This window comes from Melospiza melodia, chromosome 7, assembly GCF_035770615.1.
Source record: "Melospiza melodia melodia isolate bMelMel2 chromosome 7, bMelMel2.pri, whole genome shotgun sequence".
Classification (NCBI taxonomy): Eukaryota; Metazoa; Chordata; class Aves; order Passeriformes; family Passerellidae; genus Melospiza; species Melospiza melodia.
In genome coordinates, this window is record NC_086200.1 from 26,374,389 (window position 1) to 26,401,548 (window position 27,160).

Genomic DNA, 27,160 nt, shown 5'->3' on the forward strand with positions numbered 1-27,160 from the left:
TGTGCTCAGTCCCACATGCAGCCCAGAGGGCAGATGTAATACCTGAAACTGCTTGTCTTCTTTTTAAATGTCACTTTTAACTGGGTGTCATCTGCAAAGTGACAGTTTTCCTCCTCTCTGTACGTGTTGGGTGCCGCTCTCTCCATCTGGCTGGCTGTGTTGACGGGGGCAGTGTACAAAATGCTGGCAGAAGTGCAAACTGTAGAGATGTAAAATAGTCCCTGACTTCAAAGCTGGAATAGAGAGAGCAGAAAATGAAGTCTCAAAGCTGTGCTTGTCACTGTTAATGACATGCTCAGTTACAGACACTTGCTGAGGTGGAATTCAGAAATAAGGCCTTGGGTTTCACTCTTGCCTAACAGGTGGGGATTATTTGGGAGTTTAAGTACCACATGTTATGGGGTGATTTTTGTGGTTGGTGAGGACTGTTTGTTCAGTGATTAGAGCTGAAATCTGGAAGGTTAACAATTGCCTTTGCTTAATGGAATGTTTTTTCCCCTTGTAATTCTGAGTTACATTACAAGACAATTAAGTTTTTCAGGAGGTGGATATTGTGTTGCATTTTGTAACTTTTCAGAGATTCCTGGAATATCCTAAGCTGGAAGGGACCCACAGGGATCACCCAGGCATTACCAGGAGACCCCAACACCCTGGGCAGCCCCGGGAGCTCCTGCAGCTCTGGCAGCCTTGGCACCATTCCCTGGGCAGCCTGGGCAGTGCCCAGCAGCCTCGGGGGGCAGAACCTTGCCCTGAGCTCCATGCCAAGGCCTGGCACAGCTGCAGCCCTTGCTGGGCTCCTGTCCCTGTGCCAGAGCAGAGCTCAGCCCCTGCCCCTGTGCCTGCCCTGGGGAGGAGCTGCAGCCCCCGAGGAGCCTCCCCTCAGTCTCCTGGGCTGCAGCTGAACCAGCCAAGTGCCCTCAGCTGCTCCTCAGCCCTTCCCCAGCTCCGTGTCCCTCCTCTGGGCACTCTCCAACAGCTTTGGGTCCTTCTGATCTCGTGGTGCCCAAAGTGCCCCCAGCACTGGAGGTGAGGCTGCAGCCTCATGCTGATTGATGTACATATGGATTTTTTTAATTCCAAGATACTTCTTCCCAACCCAGCATTTCTTCAGGCTTAAATTAATTTTGATGGTAGAGAACTGCTGACAGTCTTTCTCCTCTGTAGTCTCAGAGGATTGGATGTTTGTTTTCATTTCAGTATTGGGCAGGAGTCACTGGTGGATTAACTATCTGGGACACTCTTTTGAGTAAGTGGCTTCTGGACTGATAATGCCAGAAAATGCTTATTAAAGAAAATGAGAAACGTGGAAATTTGGGAGGAACTTGGTTTAATATGTGCAGGCTCTGGTTTTGCATGGATGGGATGGCAGTGCACTTCCACAGGGGATGAGATTTAAGGTTTATAACAATCTCAGAGACATACTGTGACTCCCTAAACTCCCAGATTTTCAAACACAAAGATTGGATTTATTTTTAATCTTTTCTAAACTGAAAACTGGGAGTGAAAGGAGGCTAGAAGTGCCCAGCATGAAGAGCAAACTGTGACCTAGAGAAACAAGGTGGGTTTTTACAGCAGCTGAAGAAATTAAATTTAAATGCTGAGTTTTGCTGTGAAGTGGGTTAAAAACTTAATCTGTAAGGGTGAGGTGGGGTGAAAACTGACTTAATTCAAGGCCTGTGGGAGGGAGGGATAAGATGTGTCTGAATGGCAGCTGCTCATCTAAAGGAAAAAGGAATGTGTTGCAGGCAGAAGTAGCAAGTGCTGCCAGTACTTCATGTTTTCTATTAGAGCTCCTGCTTTTGACTTGACAGGAAAACAATCTCCAAACCTCCTTTGCCTTATGACTCACCTTTAAGTGCAGGCAGAACCAAGGCTCCCATTTTGGTGAAGAGGAAACCAAGACTGAAGCCCATCCAAAACCGTCGAGCTTGGTCAGGCCATCCTTGAAAGGGGCTGTGGTAGCTGCAGGATGGTTCTGCTTCATCACAGCTGCCTTCTCCTGTTCCATGAGCACCTTCCCCCTGCTGCTCTGGGCTCCCAGCTGCCCTCCTGCCCTGCTGTGGGAAAGGAGCTCAACCTGTGCCTTGGTGGGACACGAAGGAGGCTGCTGGATTGGGAGCCAGGAAATGTAAACCTTTAAGCCATGAGACTGCCCATGTCAGCCTGCAGAACCCTTTATTCCTCACTGAGAGCTGCTGTGTGAGTGTTGGCCAGTGTCACCACACACCTCTGTGTGTTCCTGCCTCCACAACCACCACCAAGCTGGTGGCTGGGAGGAGAAGCCTGAGCACACAGCTGGGTTGTCCTCCTGGAGATGCTTTTCAGAGAGAATATTTGATGTCAATGTGCCTGGCTGTGGCTTGTGTTTATCTCCAAACAGAGGAGCAGATTGTGCTGTTCCCCTCCTCTTTTGCAGGTCAGTGGTAGTGTATGTTTGTTTGATCCAAATTTGTAGTGTTCTGGTTCAGGGGAACGAATTTATTTCTTGTTTTATTGAAATCTTAGCAAACAGTGTTAAAGAATTCATGAGGTTCTTCTGTCTAGTTCAGAAATGCTAAGCTGAAGTTCACTCCATGCTGCTGGCTTGAGTTGTGTGCCCAGCAGGACCAGGGCAGTGACTGCCCCCTGTGCTGGGCACTCCAAATCCTGGGGTCAGTTTTGGGCCCCTCACAACAAGAAGGACATTGAGAGGCTGGAGCATGTCCAGAGAAGGGAACAGAGCTGGGGAAGGGTCTGGAGCACCAGGAGAGGCTGAGGGAGCTGGGAAGGGGCTCAGCCTGGAGAAAAGGAGGCTCAGAGGGGACCTTGTGGCTCTGCACAGCTCCTGACAGGAGGGGACAGCTGGGGTGGGGTCAGACTCTGCTCCAGGGAACAGGGACAGGAGGAGAGGGAACGGCCTCAGGCTGGGCCAGGGGAGGTTCAGGTTGGACACTGGGAAAATTTCCTCACTGAAAGAGTGGTCAGGCCTTGACAGGCTACCCAGAACAGTGGTGGTGATGATATCCCTGGAAGGAAGTGTTCAAAGAACAACTGGAAATGGCACTTGGCTGTATGGTTTAGTGGGCATTGAGCTTCAGTAGAGGTTGGGCCTGATGATGTTGGAGGTCTTTTCCAGCCTTGGGGATTCTATGATTCATGTGGCATCCCAAGTTTTTCCTTGTGTTGGGCAGATGCTGAGTAAAGCCCTGAGAAGGGCACAAGTTGTTCAGGGCTCTGTTTGAGAACCTTGGAGACCAGAAGTTGTTCCCAGTTGCATCTGGAGCTTACAAAGTGATTTCAGTGCACATTTATCAGCTGTGTAGGCAGCCAGCCTGGGCTCTTCCTGAGGTGGTGACTTGTGTTTTTGCAAAGTCATTGTCTTGGGAATTCAAGTTTGATGCCCAAACTTGCCTTCTGCCTCCCTGGTTAAGGTTGTGTTCATTCCACCTGCACATCCCACCTGGGCAGAGGGGTCTTGCCAACCCTATGTGGGACAGGAATATTCTTAGTTGTAGTCAGTCAATATTCCTTAGTTGTAGTTCTCTCTGTTTAAGGCATGCCTTTCCCCTTCCTCCTGCCTGGAAAGGAGCTGCCCTGAAACCCACAGCACCAGATCTGGAGGCTCTGGCAAGCTGGGAAGAGAGCTGACCCAGCTGGCTGGGGTTCAACTCCAAGGTAACCTGTTGTCTTTCATCTGTCAGACACATCCCAGAAACCACATCACTTCAGAGAGACCTTGAGCCCTCCTCTGTCCTGTGCAAGTGCAGGAATACCAAGGTGAGGCACATCCCGTGGCCTCTGCAAGCTCAGCCCAAGCTGGTGCTGCTCCAGAGGGGTTTGTGGCTGTGCTGGGTACAAGGGTGTGCTCAGCCTTGGGCTAACAGTGCCAGCAATCTGCAGGGTCCTCAGCACCTGGGGGCCTGCAGGAGTTTAGGAGAAGAAGCTCAGCAGCAGCCTCAGTTCTGCCTGAGCAGCACCTTGGGAGCCTGAGTGCTCTTTTGGATTTTGTTTTTCTTCTTTTGCATCTTTGGTTGGGCACATACCTGTGCAGAGTCTGGAGATCTGGCTCCCAAATGAATAAATAAATGGGCATTGCTGCACTTGGTTAAATAGAGGTAATAAATTCCTGGCTCAGTCTCTTGAGTGCAAGTCCTCCAGAAGAAGCTGCTTTTCTGCCCCAGCTTTGAGCAGGCTGCAGGTGTGTGCCAGAGCCAGCCTGTCCTTCAGCTCTGGCTGCCTGCCCTGCAGGAGGCTGTCTCTGGTCTCAGTGCAACTGAGACATCCCTGTAGCCCAGCATGGGCAGCAGGCTGTGTCTTCATGCCCTCTTTGTGTGTCTCACCTGTTTGAATTTCCTAGTAGGAGCTCTAGAAGTATTTTTTGAAATGTCATTGTGTTTTAGGTATCTCCTTTTCAGCTCCTAGCTGAGTCACTGGCTACCATGCTACAGCCAGGATCCCAGGGAGAGGAGAGACTTGCTGAAACTTTGAGTTACAATTTTTGGCAGCACACTCCATCTTTGGAGCTTGTTCTGCTGTGGTTTGTTGTCTTCCATCTGTTCAGGTGCCTTTGTGAGAGCAGAGCAGGAGCACCTGATCCAAACACTTGAGTCACAGAGAGCAGAAGGCCTTAGCTAGGCCGGTGAGAAAACGACATGGTAGTGAGTAATAATGTAAATTTATTCTTAACCTCCAACTCCCCACACCTTGTGTCAGTAGCTGTTGCCCTGGAGGTCATTCCTGAGTGTGACAGCACAGTGACCTGTCTGTCCAGAGCTGCTGCAGCTCTGGGCAGTGTTGGCTCCCAGAGCCCCAGCTGGTGAAGAGTGGAGGCTCAGGATCCCTCCTGGCCACCAAGCCCTCAGTCTGGGGAAGAGAGAAGGTGTTGGCATGTCCAGGGAGGGGAGGGATCATGAAATCACAGAATAGTTTGGGTTGGAAGGGACCTTAATGCTCATCTTGTTCCATCACCTGCCATGGGCAGGGACACCTTCCACTAGACCAGGTTGCTCCAAGCCCCATCCAACCTGAGCTTGAGCACTGCCAGGGCTGGACAGCCACAGCTCCTGAGGACGTCCTGTGCCAGGGCCTCACCACCCTCACAGCCAAAATTTCTTCCCAGTATCCCATCCAACCCTGCCCTCTGGCAGTGGGAAGCCATTCCCCCTTCTCCTGTCCTTCTTAAACCCTTGTCCAAAGTTCCTCTCTGGCTCTCTTGGAGCATCTTTAGGCCCTGCAAGGGGCTCTGAGGTCTCCCTGGAGCCTTGCCCAGGTGAATATCCTCAGCTTCAGAGCAGAGGGCCTCCTGCTCTTGCTCCAGGTCCTCTGGACTTGCTCCAGTAGCTCCATATCTTGTTGATGTTGGACCCCAGACCTGGAGGCAGCTCTGCAGGTGGAACCTCACGTGAGTGGGATGGAGGAGCAGAATCCCCTTCTTCAACCTGCTGGTCACAATTCTTTCAATGCAGCCCAGGATCCATCTGGATCTACCTGGAGGAAAGAATTTGCAGTAGCTGGGATGGATTAAGCAGAGTTTGCTCCTGAAGAGCTTGCCAGCCCTCACTTTGTTGTACTCTGGGATCTGGATGGATGGTGCAGGAGAGGCACAGGCAGCAAGGGTGGTGAGGTGCTGCCAGGCAGGCACAGGACGTGCTGATGGGAAGGAGTGGAGTTGGAAGAGTGAGTTTTGAATGAGGCCAAGAAACCAGCTCAGATGAGCTGTATCTGCAGCCTGAAGAGCTTGGGTTTCTCTTTTTTACATCAGCAAAAACTCAGGTTTATTTAGAAGTAGGTCATAGAATCATGGAACCATTAAGGTTGCAAAAGACCTGCAAGATTATCAAGTCAAACCTTGACTGGATGTGTCACTGCTCTGCTTTTTTAAGCATGTTTTCTTAACTGTGTGTTTTCATTTGTACCTGGTCAACTTGAAAACAGTGTCTGAGTTGTGCAGAGGATGTGCTCTTTGAGGGCTGTATCATAAACTCACACTCTAAAAACTGGAAATGCAACCTAATGCTTTTGCCTGGACATGTGTTTTTGAAACAGGCAGAAGAGATGTCCCTTCCTCCTTTCCCACCCAGGCCTTGTCCTCAGCATTGGGATGCAAAGCTCCACATTGCAGTGTTGTCAGCAGCACCTGTGGCAGCCTGGAAGTGTTTGGTGAAGGAGTTCGTTGGCTGCTCCCATGGGCTGGGTGCAAGGAATTTATCTCCAGTGACGCAGGCTGCACGTAACCTTGCTCTGAAATCCCCTTTCAAGTCTCCAGTGCTTGAGCACCCTCAGAAAATCTCTGTCAGGTGATGTTAGCCAGAGTGGAATTAAATCTTACAGGATTTAGCCGAGCAGCTTTGGCTACAGAGTAAATCAGGAAATGCCCCACTAGGTAAAAATCCGGGTGCACCTTTGGGATGTCTTGTGAAGGGTGGCCTGCAGTCAGAACTGCTGTTTTCCCTTTGGGGGCTGCTGTTGCTTGGGATGCTGGGATCCCACAGATTTAAAGCTGTGTTGACTGTGGTGACATCTCTGTGTCCTGGTGTTGTGGCAGGTGATTATTGGGAAACCTCAAATAGATTTCCTTACCTTCTTTGACTGTAGTAACTGGACTTCAGCATGTTTTTTTAGAGTGCCAGAAAACGGTGGGTATCTTTCATGGGTTGCAGTCTTGTATTCTCAGGCTAAATTAGATTAGAATAATTCCTGCTGGTGAGTGAGCAAGGGGCCCGGGCTCCTTTGAGGAAGACATTTTTAAGTAGTGGAAGTTAGGAATTACCTGGTGGAGCCCTCCTGGAGGGAGCCAGGGCAGAGAGATGAAGTCAGGGGGATAGTCACTGTCTCATGCAGCCTGCAGTCCAGCTCTTGTGGTGTCTGCTGGAATGATTCCTTTGCATTGCCAGTGCTCCCCCATACAGGCTGAGATCCTCTGCAGGATACCCAGAGAAGGAATATTGGAAAGGGAGCCAAGCTGATGTGCAAAGGCATCCTCCTGCTCTAGTTAAAGGGGGTTTGTCCTCTCAATAACAATATCCTGTGCTATTTATCAGCATAAGAAATTTTAGGATTGAGCACAGTGAATATATCCTTTTCCAGCTAGCAGTTCCCTGTCCTTTGCCTGGCACCTGCCTTGAGGTGTCCTCACAGAGCCAGCGAGTTCCAAAAGGAGCCTGGCTGGTGCAGAGGCTCCAGCAGCACTAATCCTACCTGGCTGGGAGGTGCTGTGGGCTGACACTAAGCCCCAAGCAGGCAAAGCCTGAGCTGTGCCACGATGGAAACCCTGGGTATTTGGGACAGAGCAACTGTTCTGGCTGTGGCAGGCAGGGTGTAACCTCGGATTAGTCAGGTCAAGCTTCTCCCTCTTTATTAGTGGCATTGGGAGAGCAGCATGTTGGAGGATGGAGGTGAGCCTCCTTCCCTGCACGTTGGTAGGACATGTTAAAGGTCCTGGATCCTGCTTCTCAGCAGGAGTCTGCAGGCAGGGGAGATGCTTGGAAAATGAAGGAGGGAAGTGAATTCCTGCACTGCCTTGTATTGTACTTCTCTGACCTGGGTTTGGGAAGTGGCTCTCAGGGACCTTGTGGCAGCTGGAAACTCCATCTGAACACACAGAATAGAGTCCCAGGGGTGCCTGGGGTCATGTGCTACATTCAGGTCCCCAGTGGTTTTACAACACAGCTAGAAAGGCAGCAGGAGGTTCTGTGTCCTCATGCTGCCAAACCACAGCTCTGGGCAGGCAGGACATGCTGGAGTGAGCAGAGTCAGTGGGTTGTAACCTGCTAGTAGGGGATTTGAAGCTTATCCTTCCTTTGAACAAAGGTAAGGGCAGCTGAATGTTGCTCTGGCTCTTCTGGATGATTGTGAGGAATGTGGCTTCAAAGTCCTCCAGCCTTTTATGGCCCTGCTCTAAATTGGCGTCGTGGTTTGAGTGCAGCACCTCTGTGCCTGAGTGTCATCCCAGGCACAGAACTGGCTCTGTCCTGCAGAGGTGACACTTCTGCTCCATGTTTGCTGTCTCTAATCCTGCTCCAGCTTTGTCGTGAGTGCTGTAGGCAGATTGGGCTTGCAGGTTGTAATGAACAGCGAAGGCAGAAGGAGGGAAGAGGCCGGCATTCCCAGGCATTCCCAGGCTGCTGCTGGGTGTCCGACCTTGGGAGCCTCCCCTGCCTGCCCCCACTGCCCGGGGGGACGTGCTGGGAGCCTGTGTTCCTCCCTGCACCATCCTCCTGTGGCCAGCGTGTGGAAGGGAGCAGGAACACGGTGTTCAGATAAGGCTGCACCTTTCCCACGGAGCAGATGTTTGCCCGAACATCCCTCTGGATTGCATAATTACTGAGGCGAGCGGCTGCAGCCTGTTCCGCTGCTGGGTGGCAGCTATTGTGTGCTGCTTTTGATGAGATTCTTGTTGTGCTTTTTGTCACTGTGTCACACGCTTTGGGCTCAGCACTCCAAAATTGTCCTTTTTCTACGTGCAGCTGATCCAAAACAAGAAAACAAATCAGTTCTTTTTGAATTTCATTTCCCTGGTCTTGTCCTGCTCGTTCCTCGCTGTAATTGGGCTTTGGTGCTGTAAGTGCTTTTGCAGGGAGTTGTTAAAGAAACATTGCAGTGTGGTGATGTCCTGGCTCAGCTCCCTGGGGAGGGCTGCACCCGGGGTGCTGCGCCCCGGATGTGCTGGCACCTGCAGCTGACGGTGAGGAAGGGACGTGTTAACTCCCTGCTTGCGTCTTCAGCTTCTGCCCTGCCTCTTCAGCTGGGATAAACGGATTTATTTTTGAGGCAGAAAGAGTTTCTGCATAAACCCAAAAATAAACCAGGCTGGTAGATGCCTTTACTGCAGAACATCCTTTTGTGGCGGTGCCTGGCAGTGCTGATGCTCCATAAGCTGGAAGTTTGCTTTGATCAGGAGAGCTGGGCTGTAAAATACAGGTTCAGTGCTGAGCCCTAGGAGCCAGCAGGGGAGCAGCTTCTGGAGTCTGGGGTCAGAAACATGAGGGGGTGTCTGGGGCTCCCTGTGCCCGTCTGTCTCCACTTAATGGAAGAGCATGTCCACGCCTGGGGTGGAAAGGAGGGGTCAGCCGTGTCACTGCTCTCAGCAGGTAGCACAGCAGTGCCCCGAGGCCCAGCCTGCACATTAAGCTCTTTCCCTTCGTTTGTACAAGCCATTTATTTGTACAAGCCTTGCTGTTCCCATCCCCAGCGTTTCTGCTGAGGAAAACAAGACAAAGGCCATGGGAAGAGTGCAGCACTCGGAGCTGGGGCAGCAGATCCTGGTGTGCAAATGTTGTTTCATGTGAAGGTGGCTCCTGTGTGCTTCAAACAAGGCACGGAGCCCACGTGGGTGACAAGAAGGAGCAGAGGACAGGGAGGAGGTCAGGGTGGCTGAGGTGGGATTAAACAGGATTATTTCTCTCTGGCTACTCCTGCAGCCCAGTTTGGATACTGCCTGGTGCTGCCAGCATTTCTGCTGCAAACAGCTGCTGGACTGTGGATGCTGGCTGAAGTGTCCTGAGGAATGTTGAGCTACCTGTGCTGCAGGTGCATCAGAGCCAGGCCTCTCCTCCCCCTGTGTGCTTGCCCATAGGGTTGGAGCCAGCCTTGCCTGAGCACTGGGATGAGTAATGGGGTGAACCAGGCAGTAGAGAGGGTCAGCTGGGTTTGGCAGCGCCAGTTTTGTGTGGATGATCCCAAAAGTCAGTCAGTCTGGCCATGCTGCAGGGAAACATAGATACATTTAGATGGTAGAACTTTGTGTAGGTTCTACATAACAAGCAGAATTTATCTCAGGTTGCTTTATTTCTGTCTTATTTCTCCAAGCTCTCAGAATGCCAGGATCAGTGATCCACACCCAGGGTGCTGAACAGCTGCAGCTCTTTATACCAAGAGATGGCAAATAAAAGGGGAAAAACCCCAACATTTTAATGTAATTTTGTGCCTCACTTGATGATTATCATCTGAATAAAATTGTGTTGAATTATGGGAAGAAAATATATTTAATGATCAGCAGTAGGTGCCTGGGAAGGGCAGGTTGTACTCAGCTGCCTTCTCTGGGGGGGATCAGCCAGCTCCTGCTCCCTGTGGTGTCCCCTCCCCTCCCAGGACTGCCCTGTGCTGCTGCTCCATGTGCTGGGAGCTGGAGCCACACGTGTGGCATGTGAGAAAAAATTCAGGGATTGCTTTTGCCTGTGCCTTGAGACACAGCCTGATGCTTCTGCTGGCTGCTGCTCTGGATCAGGGGCTGCTTCCCAGCTCAGGAGTGTTTTCTGGGTTACAAGAGAGCTGGACAGGGACTCTGGAGAAGGGCCTGGAGGGACAGAGCAAGGGGGAATGCCCTGTCAGAGGGCAGGGATGGATGGGATATTGCAAAGAAATGCTTCCCTGTGAGGGTGCTGAGGCCCTGGCACAGGGTGCCCAGAGCAGCTGGGGCTGCCCCATTGCTGGAAGTGTCCAAGGAGGGGGCTCAGAGCACCCTGGTCTAGTGGAAGGTGCCCCTGCCCATGGCAAGGGCTGGAATGAGATGAACTTTAAGGTCCCTTCCAACCCTTACCATTCCATGATTTGCTGAATCACCTTCCCTCGGTCTCCCTTAATTTTAATTTGTTTTTAGCAGCAGTCTCTTATAGGTAGTAACAGTGGTCTCTTTTGATGGATATGTTTAATTTCCATCCTTTCTGCCTGTATATATAGCAATACATGTGCAGGGACTTTAACTTCCACAGCTCCTGTCTTGGCATTCTTGTTCCTGCCTTTGCCTGTAAGGCATCGACTGAGCAAGTCTGTGTTAGGGGTCAGATGGAACAGGGAATCATGTCCTGGTTACAGTCTCCACATCCCCTCATTGTCCACACGGGCTGCTCAGCTGTGTCACATTGTCTTGTTCTCAATGGAGAAAGTGAAAAATGAGACGAGCACACTCCTCTGGGACACCTTCCACCAGACCAGGCTGGGTGCAAGTGGCAAACTGCAGGTCTCTGGTGGGCAGGATTTCTGGGAGAGTCATGCTGCTGCAGCCTCCAGCCAAGGAGCTTATGTAGCATTTCTATTTTCACGTATTTTTAGTTCCAGTCACATTGGATGTCCTTATAAACCCTTAAATAAAGTGAAGCTTTTAGTAAAGATGCAGCAGCAGTTCTGATCAGAGAAAGGAGTCCACTGGTTATTCAGATTTGTTTTGCCTTCTCTAGGGCATCATAAAGCATCAAATACTTAAAATTTATAAATATATGTCTGCGTATATAAAGAAAACTTCTGTTTATAAACAGTTTATAAAACTGTTATTAGATCATGTGGGCACTGCCCAGGCTGCCCAGGGAATGGTGCCAAGGCTGCCAGAGCTGCAGGAGCTCCCAGGGCTGCTCAGGGTGGGGCTGTTGGGGTGCCTGGGCAGGGACAGGGGCTGGGCTCAATGGTCCTTGTGGGTGCCTTCCCACTGAGGATATTCCAGGATCCCACTAGGATATTCTGTGGACTTAAATTAGGCTTCTGCTGGATTTTTGTAAACCTTTTAAGGAATTCCTTTCCAGTGGACAGAAGCCTCTAATGCCTGTTTTGATGGTGAAGGGTTTTGGCAAGTCAACCTGTCTCAGCTGGTTTGGAGGGAGTGGAAGGGACACCTTCCACTATCCCAGTTTGCTCCAAGCCTCATCCAGCCTGGCCTGGAACACTTCCAGGGATCCAGGGGCAGCCACAGCTGCTCTGGGCACCCTGTGCCAGGGCCTCCCCACCCTTACCTTGTGGAGGTTTGCTCCTTTGGCTGGTAGAGCTGAAACTTGAGCCCTTTCCTGTGCAGAGGCTTTCCAGGAGGAAATTCCTGCCTGTCCTGCAAGGGCGTCAGCTCAGTGGTGGAGATGTCCAATGTGACTGTGAATATGGAAAAAACACAGGTTAAGTCTGAGATGGGAATTACTGAATGCCACAACTGAAGTGTTCATTTCAGAGGCTGCACAGAAGCTCAGGCCCTGGGACAGGGTCACTGGAAGCCCTGCACAGATGAGAACAGAACTGAAGGCAGCAGGTCAAGCGTGCATGAAGTGCCTGACAGAGCCCAGGCACAGACTGGATGCAGAAAGTTGGGGTTTCATCTCAGGGTTTCCCTCCAAGAGCCTCTCATCCCATTTCTGAGCACGGCTGTAAGCCACCCCAAATCGGATCAGAATTATTTCAATTAGCTCGTTAAGTGTCGAAACTTCCACAGCAGCGCTCCCGCCAGCCCCAGCGCTGCCTCGTGGCTCAATAACCCCTGGAGCTGGAGTTAAATCAGATTTTGCCAGACCATCTGTCAGCTTGTTTGAGCGAGCACAGCCATGTGCCATGCACAGAGGAGCCAGGGGATGATTTTTACATTTTCTGACTAGACAAGTTGATTTTATAAAGCTGATTATTTTTTATTAGTGGTGGGGGCAGAGGGAAGTTTTGCTGGGGTTGCTCTTGCCCACGTCAGGCATCATTCCTCCCTGAGATCTATGGTTCCTTCCTTCCAACACCTTTCCTTTGTGTGGATGGTTGGTGTTGATTCCACATTTGGTACGTGTACAGCAGCAGACACTTAAAAGCTGGGAATGAAAGTGGCTTGTGGTAATTATCACAAAATTAAAGATAATCTCCTGTTCTGGAATTGTGACAAAGTGCAGAAACGAGCTTAGTGCAGCAGGAGAGCATGTTCCCCTGGCCCAGGGCTCTCACCAGTGCTGTGCTCCCAGGGATTTCCAGTGCTCAGTCTGGGGCAGCATTAGCTCTTCTGGGTTCCCCCATGTTCTGGAAGTGCTGCTTCAGCTTGTGCCCTGGAAGTTCATTGGCCAAAAGCTCACTCAGAGCTGTATTTCCTGCTCCCCAGGCCATTGCAGGGTGTTTTGCTCAATGATCACAAAATTGTGTTGGCTTAGGCCAAAGAAGGAATTTTTCAGCACAGTTTGAGCTCACAGTGGTCCTGAGCCATGTGGTGCTGCAGTCTGAGAGCTGGAGGAGTGACAGGGTGTCCCTTGTGGTGTGTGTCACCCACCTGTGTCAGGGACACCCCTCACTGAGGGCCCAGCCTGAGTGTGGGCCCGAGGGGAGCTGCTCTGCCCCTTTGGGGTCCCACTCTGCTCACTGCTCTCTGCCCCTTTGGGGTCCCATTCTGCTCACTCCCCTCTGCCCCTTTGGGGTCCCACTCTGCTCACTGCTCTCTGCCCCTTTGGGGTCCCACTGCTCTCCCCTCTCTGGACCCTTTGGGGTCCCATTCTGCTCACTCCCCTCTGCCCCTTTGGGGTCCCACTGCTCTCCCCTCTCTGCCCCTTTGCAGTGGGATTGTGCAGCACAGGGAGTGGCATTTCAGTGGCTGTTCCTGAGGCAGGAGGTGGGCACTGTTTAAAGGAGAATAACAAGAAGTGACTCTTCCCGTGCCACCCTGGCTCTGCCCCCAGGCCGGGCTGCAGCCCCAGGGGTGCTCTGCAGACAGCTCCAAATGCCACCTGACAAGACCTGTTCCACGTGAGGGACTGCCCAGTTTGTGGAGATCAGGATGGTGAGACACCTGCAGCACTTCTGAGTCAGAGCAGCTTCATCCCAGCTTCATCCCCCCTGTGATCACCAAGGGTTTTTGTTGGGTTTGTTGTTTATTTGCTTTCCGGAGTCTGAAATATTTTCCAAAATGTGACTGAGTCACACACTTCCCTGGTGTTGTCATCCCATTATCATGGAATCTTGGGATGTTTTGGGTTGGAAGGGACCTTACAGCTCATCTTGTACTACCCCCTGCCATGGCAGGGACACCTTCCTATAGACCAGGGTGCTCCAAGCCCTGTCCAGCCTGGCCTTGGGCACTGCCAGGGATCCAGGGGCAGCCCCAGCTGTGCTGGGCACCCTGTGCCAGTGCCTCACCATCCTCACAGGGGAGAATTTTTTTGCAGTATCCCATCTAACCCTGCCCTCTGGCAATAGGAAGCCATTTCCCCTTGTTCTGTCCCTCCAGGCCCTTGTCCAAAGTCCCTTTCCAGCTCTCCTGGAGCCCCTTCAGGTTCTGATGCCCAGGTTCTTGCTCAGGCTCCTTCTGAAACAAGCCCTGGAGCAGCATCCCTGCTTCTCTTTGAGGGGTTTGAATAGATACCATGGGTAAACCCTCCAAGTTCTTCCTTCACCAAACGGGGGAGATGCTGAAGCAGCAGAATTGGGCTGGGGGCTCTTGGGCTTTTCCTGCTCTCCAGCCAGGAGGGACAGAGGACATCCACGCCCTCCCAGGGAAGACCACCCCCTAATCTGAATGTAGATGAGCTCAAAACTGCACTCAATGGTCTTTTGCAAATTTAAGCCCTTTCTGAAGGATTATGGGCTGCTAGGGATCTGTGCCTGTAGGAACACTGTGGGACAGGGAGTGGCAGACTCACATGTGGAAGTAAGGCCTTAAAGCTGTCCCCTGAGTTTGTGTTCTGTGCAGGAGACTCCCCCATGAGAGCTGCTCTGTGCACACAGAGGTGCTGGGGTGCTGTGGGGAGCTCCTCTCCAGCAGCTCTTGATCCTTCATGGCTGCTCTCAGGAGCCAGCTGGGCTGGATCTCATGGACCCACCTTCCACACAGGAGCCTGTGCTCCCTGCTGTCTGAAAAACTCAGAAAAACAAACTCAGGCTAGGAAATAGGAGATGGCCTCATGTCAGAGGGTTTGGGCCTGTGTTTCCAGCTCTGATTTTGTACCTAAAGGCTTAAGGCAAAACCCTGATTTCCACTGTTGGCTGTAATGGAGCAGCAGTGGCTTCTCCTGAGGCAGCAATAAAGATAAATGATGCATTCATTTGTGTGATATATTTGGACGTAGGATTCTATAAATATATTCAATTATCAATACAGTTTGTCAAGTGCCTTCTGAGTGGCTGGAATACAGCCTCAGGAGTGTCTCTCTGGGTTTCTGTGTGGTTCCAGCTCTTCAGTGTAGTATGGACCCATTGCTTAATGGGGCAGCAGAGATTTGCAAGACCTCTCTGCTGAAGCCTCTAGGAAATGCTGTTGCTGGGAAAAAATGTGCATTTTTGTGCTTCTGAATATGAAATTGTTCGTGTGACTCCTGTACCATCAGATTCCTGAACTGGTGAAGCTGAAAACTGAGTAAAACCAGCTGCTCTAAGGGCTGGCTGCTGTACTTGAAAAGACAAAGCTTTGAGCTGTTTTCTGAGAGTTTTGGTGGTTGGGTTGGGGGTTTTTATTGGATGTCCCTACTTCTCCTGATTCTCTTCCCTTTTGTCTGCAGGTCTGGGCCCAAAGAAGACACCCATCACTGAGGTGAGATGCATAAAGCTGGGTTTGACAGTCCTGTGTTGAGAAATGAGAACACAGAGCTCTAGGAAACTCTTCTGCCTGCCTTTTCTGAGCAAAAGTGCATTTCAAAGTATTTACAAGATTACTACAAAATCTGTGTCTGTTATTTGGGAGAAATAAAATTAGTGGCAGGTCTCTGGGGCCCCTTCATTGCATCACTGCAGCCACAGAAGGGATGTGGGGGGATTGTGCCCATCTTGTGGCCAGGTTTGGCTGTGTGATCCATGATGCCTCTGCATCAGTGGCTGAGGGCACCTCTCCCACACCAGCACCTGGAGGTGGGCACTGGAGAGTGCATGCATTGGGCATCCCCAGGCCTCTGTGGTGGGTCTTACCTGTCATTGTCACTGCTTTTAATGAAGGAATGGGACAATTTTCTGGCTAAGAACAATTTATTGCTCAGATGAACATCAGTCTCAGAGGCTGTGAGATTTTAGAGGAGCAGGCAGTCAGCCACAGCTCAAAGTAGTCACAAGTTCTTTGTTCCAAGACAATATATAACTTTTTAAACCAATAGACAGTTTCCACAGGATTTATTTTGCTTTTCTAACCTATCACCTTTACTTACCTCTGCTGCACTGTGGATACATTTATCCAATGGGCTATTATCACACATAGACACATATGCCTCTGTTATAACTTTTAAACTCTTAGCTTACTTTATACAACCACACCCCTACATTATAAACCCTTCACTATCTTACCCAGTACAGTTTCTCACTTACTTAAGGCATATTCTTACTTACAGCTATAGAAACATAAGTTTATGTTTTTTCTGCCTGATGTTTGTGTATTGTTTTTTTACATCAATCCCAGCTTCTCCCAAGGCTGCAAATCAAACCTTTCCATGTCTGTGGAAGTTTCTATTTTTCTTATTCCCACACTTACCCACTGGGAGTGAGTTGGGGAGGCTGTGATTTGTGAAGCCCTAAAACAGGGGAACATCTCCAGGGACTCATCTTCTCTTGTAGATATTCCAGGTCACAGGTTCTGAGTCACTGTTACCTTCTGGAGCAAAACTCTTCACAGTTGGCAGCAGGGAATCTAGTAGGAGGCTCTGTGCTGAAAGCTGTTCCCTGAAACCCACACTCATGGTTTAGGGCATCATGTTCAAATGATTTTTGTTTGATCAAATTTCTTTATATCCCCCATCCCATTTTCACCTGTGATGATGAGCATTTGTATACATGAACAGCAAAACCTTCCCAGAAAATTGCCTGCCATGTGACACTTGATTCTTTTGTACCTGCACAGGAATGTGTGTAGTGGGAAGCTCAGCTGTTGTGGTTGCATCATTCAATGCACAAACAGGGCCACTTTTTCTTGCCCTGGAAACAGCCACAGGCAGAGCAGGAGACTGGAAGAGACTTTTGTCACTGCAGTTCCTAGGATGGCAGCCCCTTCCCCTGCCTGTGTCTGCTCATCACACTGGGAAGATGATGGGGAGCCATTGGCAAGGCAGGACAGCACAGCTGGGGCTTGCATGGAGAAAGATCCAAGGGGTTGGTGGAAGGAGAGGCTGAGCTGTGCTGCTGCTCACAGCTGCTGGAGGAGGAGTGCTCAGAAGCAAGGCTGGCCCTGCCAATAAAATAGGGTAGGAAATGGGATTTTTGAAGGAGAGCTCAGACTGCCCCTTAGTATGAGAAGTATGAGCAGATTGACCAGAAATAACTGCAAGCTCTTGATCAAAAGCTAAAGTACAAAGAACTTCTTAGTCTGAGCAAAATTATCCATTGTCTGCTGGAGCAGTTGGTTTGGAGCTGGGTCTGTGCAGCACTCAAGAGGGACAGGGATGGAACAGTGTCACTTGGGAAGTGACCTTGGATCTCTCTGTATGTTGTTCAAAGGAACATCCAGAGCTGTTCTGCAATGTAGCAAACCCCAGAATGGCGCTGGTCTCTAACAGCATTTCTAGCAGTCTGGTGGGCTCCAGGATCCATCGGGGGGGTCAGCTGGCAGGGAGCTTGGGTGGGGTGCAGTGGTGATTGGTGGTGGAGTAGAGTCCCTAGGGCTGCAAAAGGAGCTGCAGGGAACTTCCCACACCTGCTTACACCAGGCTGTTAAAGAGCAGCCACAACCTGCTGCCTTCTGGGTTGGCAAAGAAAGGCCTAGGCAGACTCAGAGGCAGGAGAGGAGAAGGGGACAGGAGCAGGTTTGTTGTCACCCTGAAGTGCTGGCAGTCTATAGCTTTTCTGTAAACTTCAAAACTTGTGGAAGAGACATTCCTGTGGCTCACTCTGTGTGGGCTCAGCCTTGGAATTGTAAACAGATGAGATCTTGCTTAAATGGATTATCTCAGTGTGAGAGGGGCTGGGCTGTCCCCATCAGCTGGCTCTGATCTGTCCAGCAAAACCCGAGGTGTCAGTGTGACACCTGAGGGCGTGGGATTTTAAGAATAAGTCTCTGTGGCTGTTTGATTTAATACATCACTGTTTTAACTCAATGGGAACTGCAGTCAAGCACCAGGGGAATCTTGGCAGTTGAATCTTTTCTGAGCTCGGTGTTTTCGCTGAGGGCTCTGCAGTGAGCAGTGGGGGTGTCACGTGGAGTGTTGCTATTCTAACTCATCTTCAGGGGAGGAAATATAATTCAAAGAGCTTCACTTTCACCTGTTGGCATCTGCAGGGTGTTCACCATGAGCCCTGTGTGCAGTACAGTGTGGGAGTGTGTGTGCTGCTCTGTATGTGCTCGGTGGCAGCTCAGCCTGTGCCCTGACTGTCCCTGTGCTCTCCTTGCAGGGCCCCTCACTGCCAGGACAGCCAGGCCAAGGAAAGAGGATTGGTCATCGAAGTGTGGATGCTTCTGGGGAAACCACCTACAAAAAGGTTTGGGTTTGGGGAGTGAGGGATGGCACCCACTAAACCACCTACAAAAAGGTTTGGGTTTGGGGAGCGGGAAATGGCACCCAAGTGGGTGACAGGCTGAGAGAAGTTCTGGCCCAGTAGTTATTAATCTGGTTGAGATTTTTATGCAGCACTCTTGGACAGCACAGTCCTGCAAATAGTAAATCTGAAGCCCTAATTGATCTCTTCAGCAGCTGGGTAAACTTGGTTAGCAGCGTGTGGTGCCTGAGATGACCCCACAAAAGTCACAGACGTGACTGTGTTGTAATGCAGGGGATGTTATTGTGATTATCTGCTGTGAAATGCTCACTGACTGCTCTTTTCCTTTTGCCAGACCACCTCATCCACTCTGAAGGGGGCCATCCAGCTGGGGATTGGATATACTGTGGGAAATCTGAGCTCCAAGCCAGAGAGGGATGTCCTGATGCAGGACTTCTACGTGGTGGAGAGCATTTTTTTCCCAAGGTAAAGGAGAATGAGAAAAAATAAATGCATGAATTAGTTATTTTCATTTCCTCTCACTGATTTTTCAAGAGAGCTTCCATCTGTCTTTAGATCAGAGTTGCATGCTCTGAATGTTTTAAATCTGCTCTGTGATACACAAACAGAACAGTGGGAAGTGTTGGAATCTGCAGTGCACTGGCCTGCAGGGAAGCACAGTGAAGGATGCAGTACTGTGCACTCCAGTTTGTTACCCTTCCTACATGCTTGTCTTCCTAGCTGTCCATCTAGTATTTCTTCCACAAAATTATACTGTGTTTTGTATGGAAGCAACTCCTTCTGGGAGCTCTCTAACTGTGAATAAACAAAGCTCATAAAAGTGATGTTCTCTGTGTAAATATATTCTGCTTGGCAAGTGGTTGTTCCTTTAATCTCTGGAAATAGATGTTGGCAGATAGTTTGAAACCTGTTTTCCTGTTTTCCTACCACAGAAGAAAGGTGGTGGTACTTGTTCCAAAGATGTCTTTTTGCAAGGCTCGGTGCATCTGAAGCTTTGGTGTGTCTGTCCTTGTGTGTGGGTGCTAACAGGCTGTGCCATGTGTGTGTTCTGTGCAGCGAGGGCAGTAACCTCACCCCAGCTCACCACTTCGCCGACTTCAGGTTCAAGACCTACGCCCCCGTGGCTTTCCGCTACTTCCGGGAGCTCTTTGGGATTCGTCCAGATGATTATTTGGTATGGAGATATTTTTAAATTTTGCTGTCTTGTCCTCCTTTGTTTACCTTTACCGTGAGGGTGGTGAGACCCTGGCACAGGTTGCCCGGAGCAGCTGTGGCTGCCCCATCCCTGGGAGCGTTCCAGGACAGGTTGGATGGGGTTGGAGCAACCTGTTGTAGTGGAAGGTGTGCCTGCCCATGGCAGGGAGTGGAATGAGGTGGGTTTAAGATCCTTTCCATCCCAAAACATTCCATGATTCCAAGTCTAAGTTTGCTGGATGGCAGCTGCCAGCCTATACTGGAGGGAGGCCATGCCCTGCACACAATGTGAGCTGTGTAAGCCCTGCAATGGGCTTCCCTCTCTGCTCCTTGTGGTAACAATAACTTACTGTGTTTACAAGCTAAAGGAGTTGTGTGCTGCTGGGTGCAACCCTGTAATGTCCCCTGCAACTCTAAGGACAAAGATGGGAATTTTTCCTTGTGTACTCACTGGAGAGCTATGTGAGAGTAGTTATTTTAATCATCTTAAAAAGACACAATAAACTACAGCTTGTTCTTGTGCTTCAAAAGCTCCTCAGAGCTGGAAAGGCTGGTTTTCAAATACCTTGGAGTACAAGCTGTTGGGGTTTTGAGTGCCCTGTGATTGAGTTTGGGCCCTTGCCTTTGTGTGACGTCCTGTTCTGTGTGAACTGGGGAAGGAAACACATCCATGAGAACATGTCTTCCCCTTTTGGAGCAGCCCTTTTTGTGTGAGTTCACCCGTAGGTAGGGGTGGTCACAGCTGAGGACCTCCCAGTGGATCAAGCCTGTGCCAGGGCCTGGTGGGGGGGTAACAGTGATCCCCTCCTGTGCCAGCCAAGGCAGTGCTGCCTCATGCATGAGTGTTCAGAGCTGAGGACAGGCAAGGAGTTTGCCTCAGTTGCAAAGGTCATGGCTCTGATTTGTTGTTTCTGCTTCTCCTGACTGTCTCTTGCCTGCCACAGCAGCAAATGCCTTTAATTATGCATGAGATGATTAGCTTGATCAGGTCTGGGGTTGTTAATCTGTGCAGAGCTGAAAGCTGTTTTCATTACATAATGATGAGCATTTAATTTATTGTTCTGATCACCTCCCTCTCCCCATCTCACCTCTTACTGAGCAGTTCTGTGATCCTGCCCTGAACCCACCTGACCCCTGCAGTGTCTGGGTGGGCACTGAGCTAAAATGTACATCTGCCTGCCTTGCTTTCTCTGTTTTTCCCTCTGCTGCTGGGCAAGTCCTTATTTGAGGACCTATTTGTGTCCTGATGAGCAGATGTGCTCTCCCACTTCAGATCCCAGTGCAGAACTCTTTGCTGTGCTTGAGCAAGGCTTGTCCCTTTTCATTGCACACCTGGGATAAGATGATAAGATCTGTAATGTGTTTTTAGCAGGATTGATGGAGTGAGTTGTGACTGTAAAAATACAACCAGGTTGGATGGAGCCTGGAGCAACCTAGTGTAGTGGAAGTGTCCTCGCCCATGTACGAAGTGAGATGAGCTTTAAGGTCATTTCCAGCCCAAACCATTCTGGGATTCTGTGAATCTGGCACTGACTTTTGCAGAGAACAGGGGAGCACAAGGCCAGGGGAGACTGCTGAGAACAGCCAGCGTGTTGTGTTCCCTCCAGCACAGTGATATCTGGCTTCCTGAGCAGGCTGTGGTGTCTCCTGGAATCCTCTGTGCCCATCAGCCTGCGCTGGGCTGTGCTCAAAGAGCCTGAATGTGATACGTGCGTGCAGGCACAATGGGAGCAGATAAGATGTCATTATGAAGGCTGGATGTTCCTGAAAGCAGATGATTAGTTGGATACTGAGCAGTTGGGATGCTCTGAACTGTAATCTTAGTCTCTAATTATAAATTGTCCATCAGTTTGGTTGCTCAGACCAAACCTATAATGAAAATAGTTCTCACTTGAGCTTTGCTACCCCTTAATCTCCCAGGGAGATGGCATGATGGGGAAGGCCCTTGAGGGCATAGAACTCAAATCTGCAGTAAATGGGGGATGAAGCATCACCTTGTTTTCTTTTTCTGGCCAGTATTCGTTGTGCAACGAGCCTCTGATCGAGCTGTCCAACCCCGGCGCCAGCGGCTCCCTCTTCTACGTCACCAGCGACGACGAATTCATCATCAAAACTGTGATGCACAAGGAAGCTGAATTCCTGCAGAAGCTCCTTCCTGGATACTACATGGTGTGTATCACCCAGCAGCTCAGAGCCAGCCCAGCTTTGTCATGGCAGAGCATCTCACAGGGCATGTCCTCCACCTGCCCCCATGCCAGGGACAGTGTTAACAACATGTCATGAAGCCAGTCCCAGAAGCACAAATCCTACTGATTATTTGCAAACTCTGTGGGTAAACATGAGGCAGATAATTGTGCTGTAGTTTGGGGGCATGTTCTGGCCTCAAAATGGCTTCCCAGATGTGTGCTTCTGAGTGCCCTTTTCCCAGAGCTAGTTCATTCCTTTTTCACTTGGCAGTGTGCATCTGCCCCAGCCTGCATTTGGGGATGGCTGCTGATTGCAATCATAGAATAGTAAAACTCTTAAGTTTGGAAAAGACCACAAAGATCATTAGGTCCAACCTTCAGCTCAGCACCATGATGGTCACCACTAAACCTTGTCTACAAGTGCCACAGCCACACATTATTTGAATGCTTTCAGGAATGGTGGCTCCACCAATGCCATGGACAGCTTGTTCTAACCCTTTACAACCCTTTCCATGAAGAAATTTCCCCTAATACCAAACCCAAACCTCCCCTGGCACAACTTGAGGCTGTTTCCTCTCATCCTGTCCCTTGTTGCTTGAGAGCAGAACCTGAGCCCCACCTGGCTGCACCCTCCTGTCAGGGACTTGTGGAGAGCAAAAGGTCTCCCCTGAGCCTCCTTTTCTCCAGGCAATAATGCAACCACCCTGGTTTTGTGGGGAAAGCACTGCTGTCCCTGAATCTCTCCCATTCCTGCTGTTTGACCATTACTCTGAGGATTGTCCTGAATCCCACTGGCAGCAATTCCAAGCTGGAGGGCCCAAGGTACCAGCCAGCTTTGCATATCAGTCTGGCAGTGCAGGATATTGAGACCCAGAGACTTGCATTGGGTCAAGTAAATTGGACCCAAACCTGCTGTTCTGGTGTAAAAACCAGGAGCTGTTCTCTCTGCACAACTGTGCTGGAAATTCCAGATTTATGGAGGAGGACTCTTGACATTCAGTTAAAATGACCAGGGATTTGTTTGTTGTGAAGATGCCAAGGAGAAGGGGATGAGGAGCAATGCTGCTGCCCCATCTGTGTGCCTGGTGCAGTGGGGTTATGTGATCCTACACTGGTACTGTGAAAATCCTTTCCTCACTCAATATTTACCATGGAAAATTTACCCAAGAGAGGCAGGTTATGGGATGTCTGTGTGTGAGTGACAGCCAGCCCAAGAAGAAATTGTTCCCTGTGAAGGTGAGGATGCCCTGGCACAGATTGCTCAGAGCAGCAATCCCTGAGAGTGTTCCAGGCCAGGTTGGACAGGGCTTGGAGCAGCCTGGGACAATGTGTCCCTGCCCATGGCACAGGTGAAACCAAATGATCTTTACAGTCCCTTCCAACCCAAACCATCCTGAGATTCTGTGAATCACTTGCTTTTGCAGGTGGCACTCACATTCCTGGACAGGATGAGTTTTCTTGGAAAGCACTGCCTGTTGCCTAATGTGTGTGGTAAATCCTGCCATCATCAGTCAGTGAATTAAACTGAACTTACCTGTCTGATGCAGAGTTCTGAGTGACCTGTTGCAGCTTTCCACTGTCTGTGGGTTCTGTGGTGCTACCCCAGATCACCCTGCTGCTCCTGGGAAACCACCTGTGTCAAAGGAGTCAGGGAAAGGAAGCAGGGTGGTTTCATGCTGAGTTACTTTAAGGCTGTTTCCATTTACCTGCCTCCATTTCTTTTGGCACTCTCCAAGAGGGCTCACTGCTGTGCCCAGGTGGGTGAGCTGAGGGGAATGAAATTTTAATACAATCACGTTTCTGCAGTCTGTTAGAACCTGTCAGGTCTGTCTGTCCTGCCACAGCGTGCAGAGAAGTTCTGTTTCCTTCCCAAATGTGCCCAAAGCTGAACAAGCAAATCCTGCCTGTCATGTCATTCCTAATTATTCTGTTGCCTAAAAAAAGGAGATGACAGCAGAACAGGATATCCGTGCTTTCTGGTTGACTGCTTTATAAAGCAGCTCTGCAACAGGAGGAAAACATTTATGTTGTTTTGTTTAAAAAATAACCCTGTCCATGGTTTATTCTGGGCTGGAGAACAGCTCTTGATTCTGACACTGGTGGAGAGATAAAGAGAGCTGTTATTTTTAAGCTTGAAGTTCCCACTTATTGTGTTTATTTCTCTCCCAGTTTGGTTTCCTTTTTTTAGCTGCTGTACTTGGGGAAAGCAGGGGATTTCCGGACTTGGTTATTTGCCCGGAGAGTGCTGAACATCTCAGTCCCTGTGTTTGCAGGTCCTAAAGCCACTGAAATGCAGGACTTTGTCAGATGCATCCACTGAGCTCCTGTTAAGTTCAGAAAACCTCTCAGCAAAGAATCCCTAGCCCAGCTGTTGACATGCTTTGTGGTGAACACAGCAGGAATTTTCTGCTCAAATGACCTTTTCTTTTGTGCTTCTTTGCACCCTTGCTGCAGAATCTGAACCAGAACCCCCGGACTCTGCTGCCCAAGTTTTATGGACTGTACTGTGTGCAGTCCGGGGGCAAAAACATCCGCGTGGTGGTGATGAACAACATCCTGCCCCGAGTGGTGAAAATGCACCTCAAGTTCGACCTCAAGGGTTCAACCTACAAACGCCGGGCGTCCAAGAAGGAAAAAGAAAAGTCCAGCCCTACGTACAAGGATCTGGACTTCATCCAAGACATGCCTGAGGGCCTCATGCTGGATGCAGACACCTTCAGTGCTTTGGTGAAGACGTTGCAGCGAGACTGTCTGGTAAGGAGGGGGCAGCTCAGGGACAGGGTGAGGAACTCTGTGGCTCTTGAGCATGAGGACAAGCAATTCCTGGTTAAGAACCTTGCTAATGAGCCCAGAGTAGGATCAGTCTTTTCTCCTACACTTTTCCCTGAAAGCCAAGCCATGGCAGCCTCTGAGGACTGAGGCTGTGCTCCTTTGCCTGGTGCATCACACTTTGGCAGATGCTCCCCTTGGAGCTGCTTTGCTGGAGCATTTTCCCTATCACGGTGCAGCAGATACAGTGATGTTGTTTGCAAGTCTTCAGGCCTTTGCTGTGATTGTGGAATGGCCAAACTCTGCAGTCAAGCCCAGAGGTCACTGTTGGTTCAGAAACTTCCAGGCTCTGTCAAATGAGTTGTTAGTGGGGATGTGGGTGGGATGCTTTGCTTTGATTGCTTTGATTCCATGCTACAAGGTCTGTATTTCTGCTGCTGGCTTGATATTTTCTCTTCGTTCTTGAACTCAATATTAACCTGTAGGTATTGGAAAGCTTTAAAATCATGGACTACAGCCTGCTGCTTGGGGTTCACAACATAGACCAGCACGAGAGGGAGCAGCTGTCGGAGGGAGCCCACAGCACGTCGGACGAGAAGCGCCCCGTGGGGCAGAAGGCCCTGTACTCCACAGCCATGGAGTCCATCCAGGGAGGGGCTGCCCGCGGCGAGGCCATCGACACCGACGACACGTGGGTGAAACCTGGGCTCCCTCCTGCTGCTGGGAGGGGAGGCTGGAGGGGGAAATCCCTCAGGAGGCCCGCAGGTGTTGCTGTTCCTTTGGGGGCTCCCTAAGCTGGATGTTCCCTGGTAGCAGCAGGCAGGCAAGGAGACCCCACATGGCTTCTGGGGGTGCTGATTAGCTGGGGGTTTATTGGGGGTCCCCACCCCTGGGAGGGGGAGAGAGGGAGAGCCTGGGGGAAAAGGGGCCAAGAGAGACTTCTCATCACCCCCCACAGCTTCAAAGGGAGATTCAAGGTGGGCACGGAATCAGATTTGGGATTACAGATCCCTGATACTGCAGGGGAGGATCACAGGCTTGGAATAAACCCCACATTTTCGAGGGGTGAGACAGAGCAAACCATTTAACTAAAATGTGACACCACACACAGGAGCTGTTCAAGGGAGCAGCTCTCCTGGGGTTTTGGTAGTGCTGCCATTGTGGGATATAGTTCTGTAAGGGTCTGGCCTCACAGCAGTGTCTCATCTTGGGCAGGCTGTAGATTGTCAGCTTGTGTAACAGCCTCTAAATACCCACCCATTCCCTGGGGAGGAGACAGTTCTCACTCAGCACCCAAATACTGGAGCAGAATAGGGATCAGTCTGTCCCTAGGAGCCTGGAGTTCTCCATCACTCCCACCTCTGGAATCCCTGGCAGTTCCCTGAGGCCATCCCAGTGGGGTTAGCAGACAGCAGTGTAGCCAGGTGCTGGGTCACTGCTGGAGCTGGAGGCTGGGGATTGCCCTAAGCCTGTGCTGTGCTTGACCTGGGATTCTGTCTGGCTCTTGGGCCAAGGAATGGTGGAGTTTGCTGCTTGCTGCTGTCTCAAACCAGCTGCTGTGGGTTTGATGGAGGGTCAGTCCTGAGAGCTGAAATAATACTGTGGTGTTTCCAGTCCTGCAGGCAGCATCAATAATTGCAGTGGCTGCCTGAAGGAGTATCTGACACTCCTGTGCTTTGGTTGTGTGCTGGTGCCTGTGGTTGCTGCACTTTGGCAGGATGGCATTAGTGTGGACAGGACTTGAATCCTTTGTCCTGAAGGATTTACTGCCCTAATGGCAGGCAGCTCTCACTGACCCATAAATAACCTGATCCCCAGAATAAAGCAGGCAGGAGTGAGTTGGGGGTCGGTCTCTTTCTCAGGGCGACAACAGACAGAACAAGAGGACACAGTCTCAAGCTGCGTCAAGGGAGATGCAAGTTAGAATTAAGAAGGAAGTATTTTACAGAAAGAGTGGTCAGATACTGGAATCATCTACCCAGTGAGGTGGTGGAGTCATCATCCCTCGAAGAGTTCAAAAAAAGACTGGATGTGGCACTTGCTGCCATGATCTAGTTGAATAGTTAGAACATGGGTTGGACTTGATGATCTTATAGGTCTCTTCCAGCCTTGAATTTCTGTGATTCTGTGAGAAAGCTCCATGGTGCTTTCTGGCCCAGGCAGAGCTGTGCCACACAGCACAGGTGCTGTCAGGACAGTGATGTGTGGCCATGCAGGCAGTGACCCTGGGACACCTGGCTCAGGCCAGGTCACTCCCATGGCTGTGCCCAAAGTGAGCGCTCAGGTTTTCCAGCATGTCTGACACCACCAGAGCCCCTTAGCACGGCTGCTGTTGCCCTTCCCAGAGCTGGGTGTTAGAGGTGCCCTGGCTGAGGCTGCACCTGCTGAGCTTCTGCTTCACCTGCAGGATGGGAGGGATCCCAGCAGTGAACGGCAAAGGAGAGCGTCTCCTGCTGCACGTGGGAATCATCGATATCCTGCAGTCATACAGGTGGGTAACCTGGCACTGTGGGTTTGGCTTGCATTAAATTGATATTTGGTGAGGACAGAAACCACCACACAGTGTGTCTTTTGTGGCTGATAACATCTCTTTTAGTACCAAATGAAAGCAAGGGGGCATGTTCTCTCCTGGAGACTGTGAGGATGAGTAGATATGGCTGTCCCAAGCTGGCCATGGGCTTCCATCATGTCCTTAGAACAGCTGGGGACACTCAGCCCTTTGTCCAGGATGATGAGCTGCTCATAAAGAAGTCGTTTCCCACCTCAGTGTGGGAAGCATATCTCCAGGGGTGTAAGGTGTACCTCTTCCTGCCCAGCCCCTCCTTCCCTGTGGTTCCCAGGCAGTCCTGACCTCCTGGGGGAGATGCTGGAGAAAGCTCAGTCCTGGTGACATTGGCAGCTCAGGGATCTCCCCT

The 27,160-nt window shown here is 50.4% G+C and overlaps 1 protein-coding gene across 7 annotated transcripts in view; it reads left to right on the top strand.

Annotated features, from left to right (window-relative positions):
• The window catches only part of PIP5K1C (phosphatidylinositol-4-phosphate 5-kinase type 1 gamma), a 52,875-nt gene that overhangs the window by 10,352 nt on the left and 15,363 nt on the right, over positions 1-27,160 (top strand). For all 7 annotated transcript variants that reach the window (XM_063160799.1, XM_063160804.1, XM_063160803.1 and 4 more), the window contains exons 2-9: positions 15,186-15,217; positions 17,992-18,078; positions 18,431-18,561; positions 19,153-19,270; positions 21,307-21,459; positions 23,931-24,230; positions 24,731-24,936; positions 26,653-26,736. In XM_063160799.1, the coding sequence (XP_063016869.1) occupies positions 15,186-15,217; positions 17,992-18,078; positions 18,431-18,561; positions 19,153-19,270; positions 21,307-21,459; positions 23,931-24,230; positions 24,731-24,936; positions 26,653-26,736 (1,111 nt within the window). The remainder of the gene's footprint in view (positions 1-15,185; positions 15,218-17,991; positions 18,079-18,430; positions 18,562-19,152; positions 19,271-21,306; positions 21,460-23,930; positions 24,231-24,730; positions 24,937-26,652; positions 26,737-27,160) is intronic.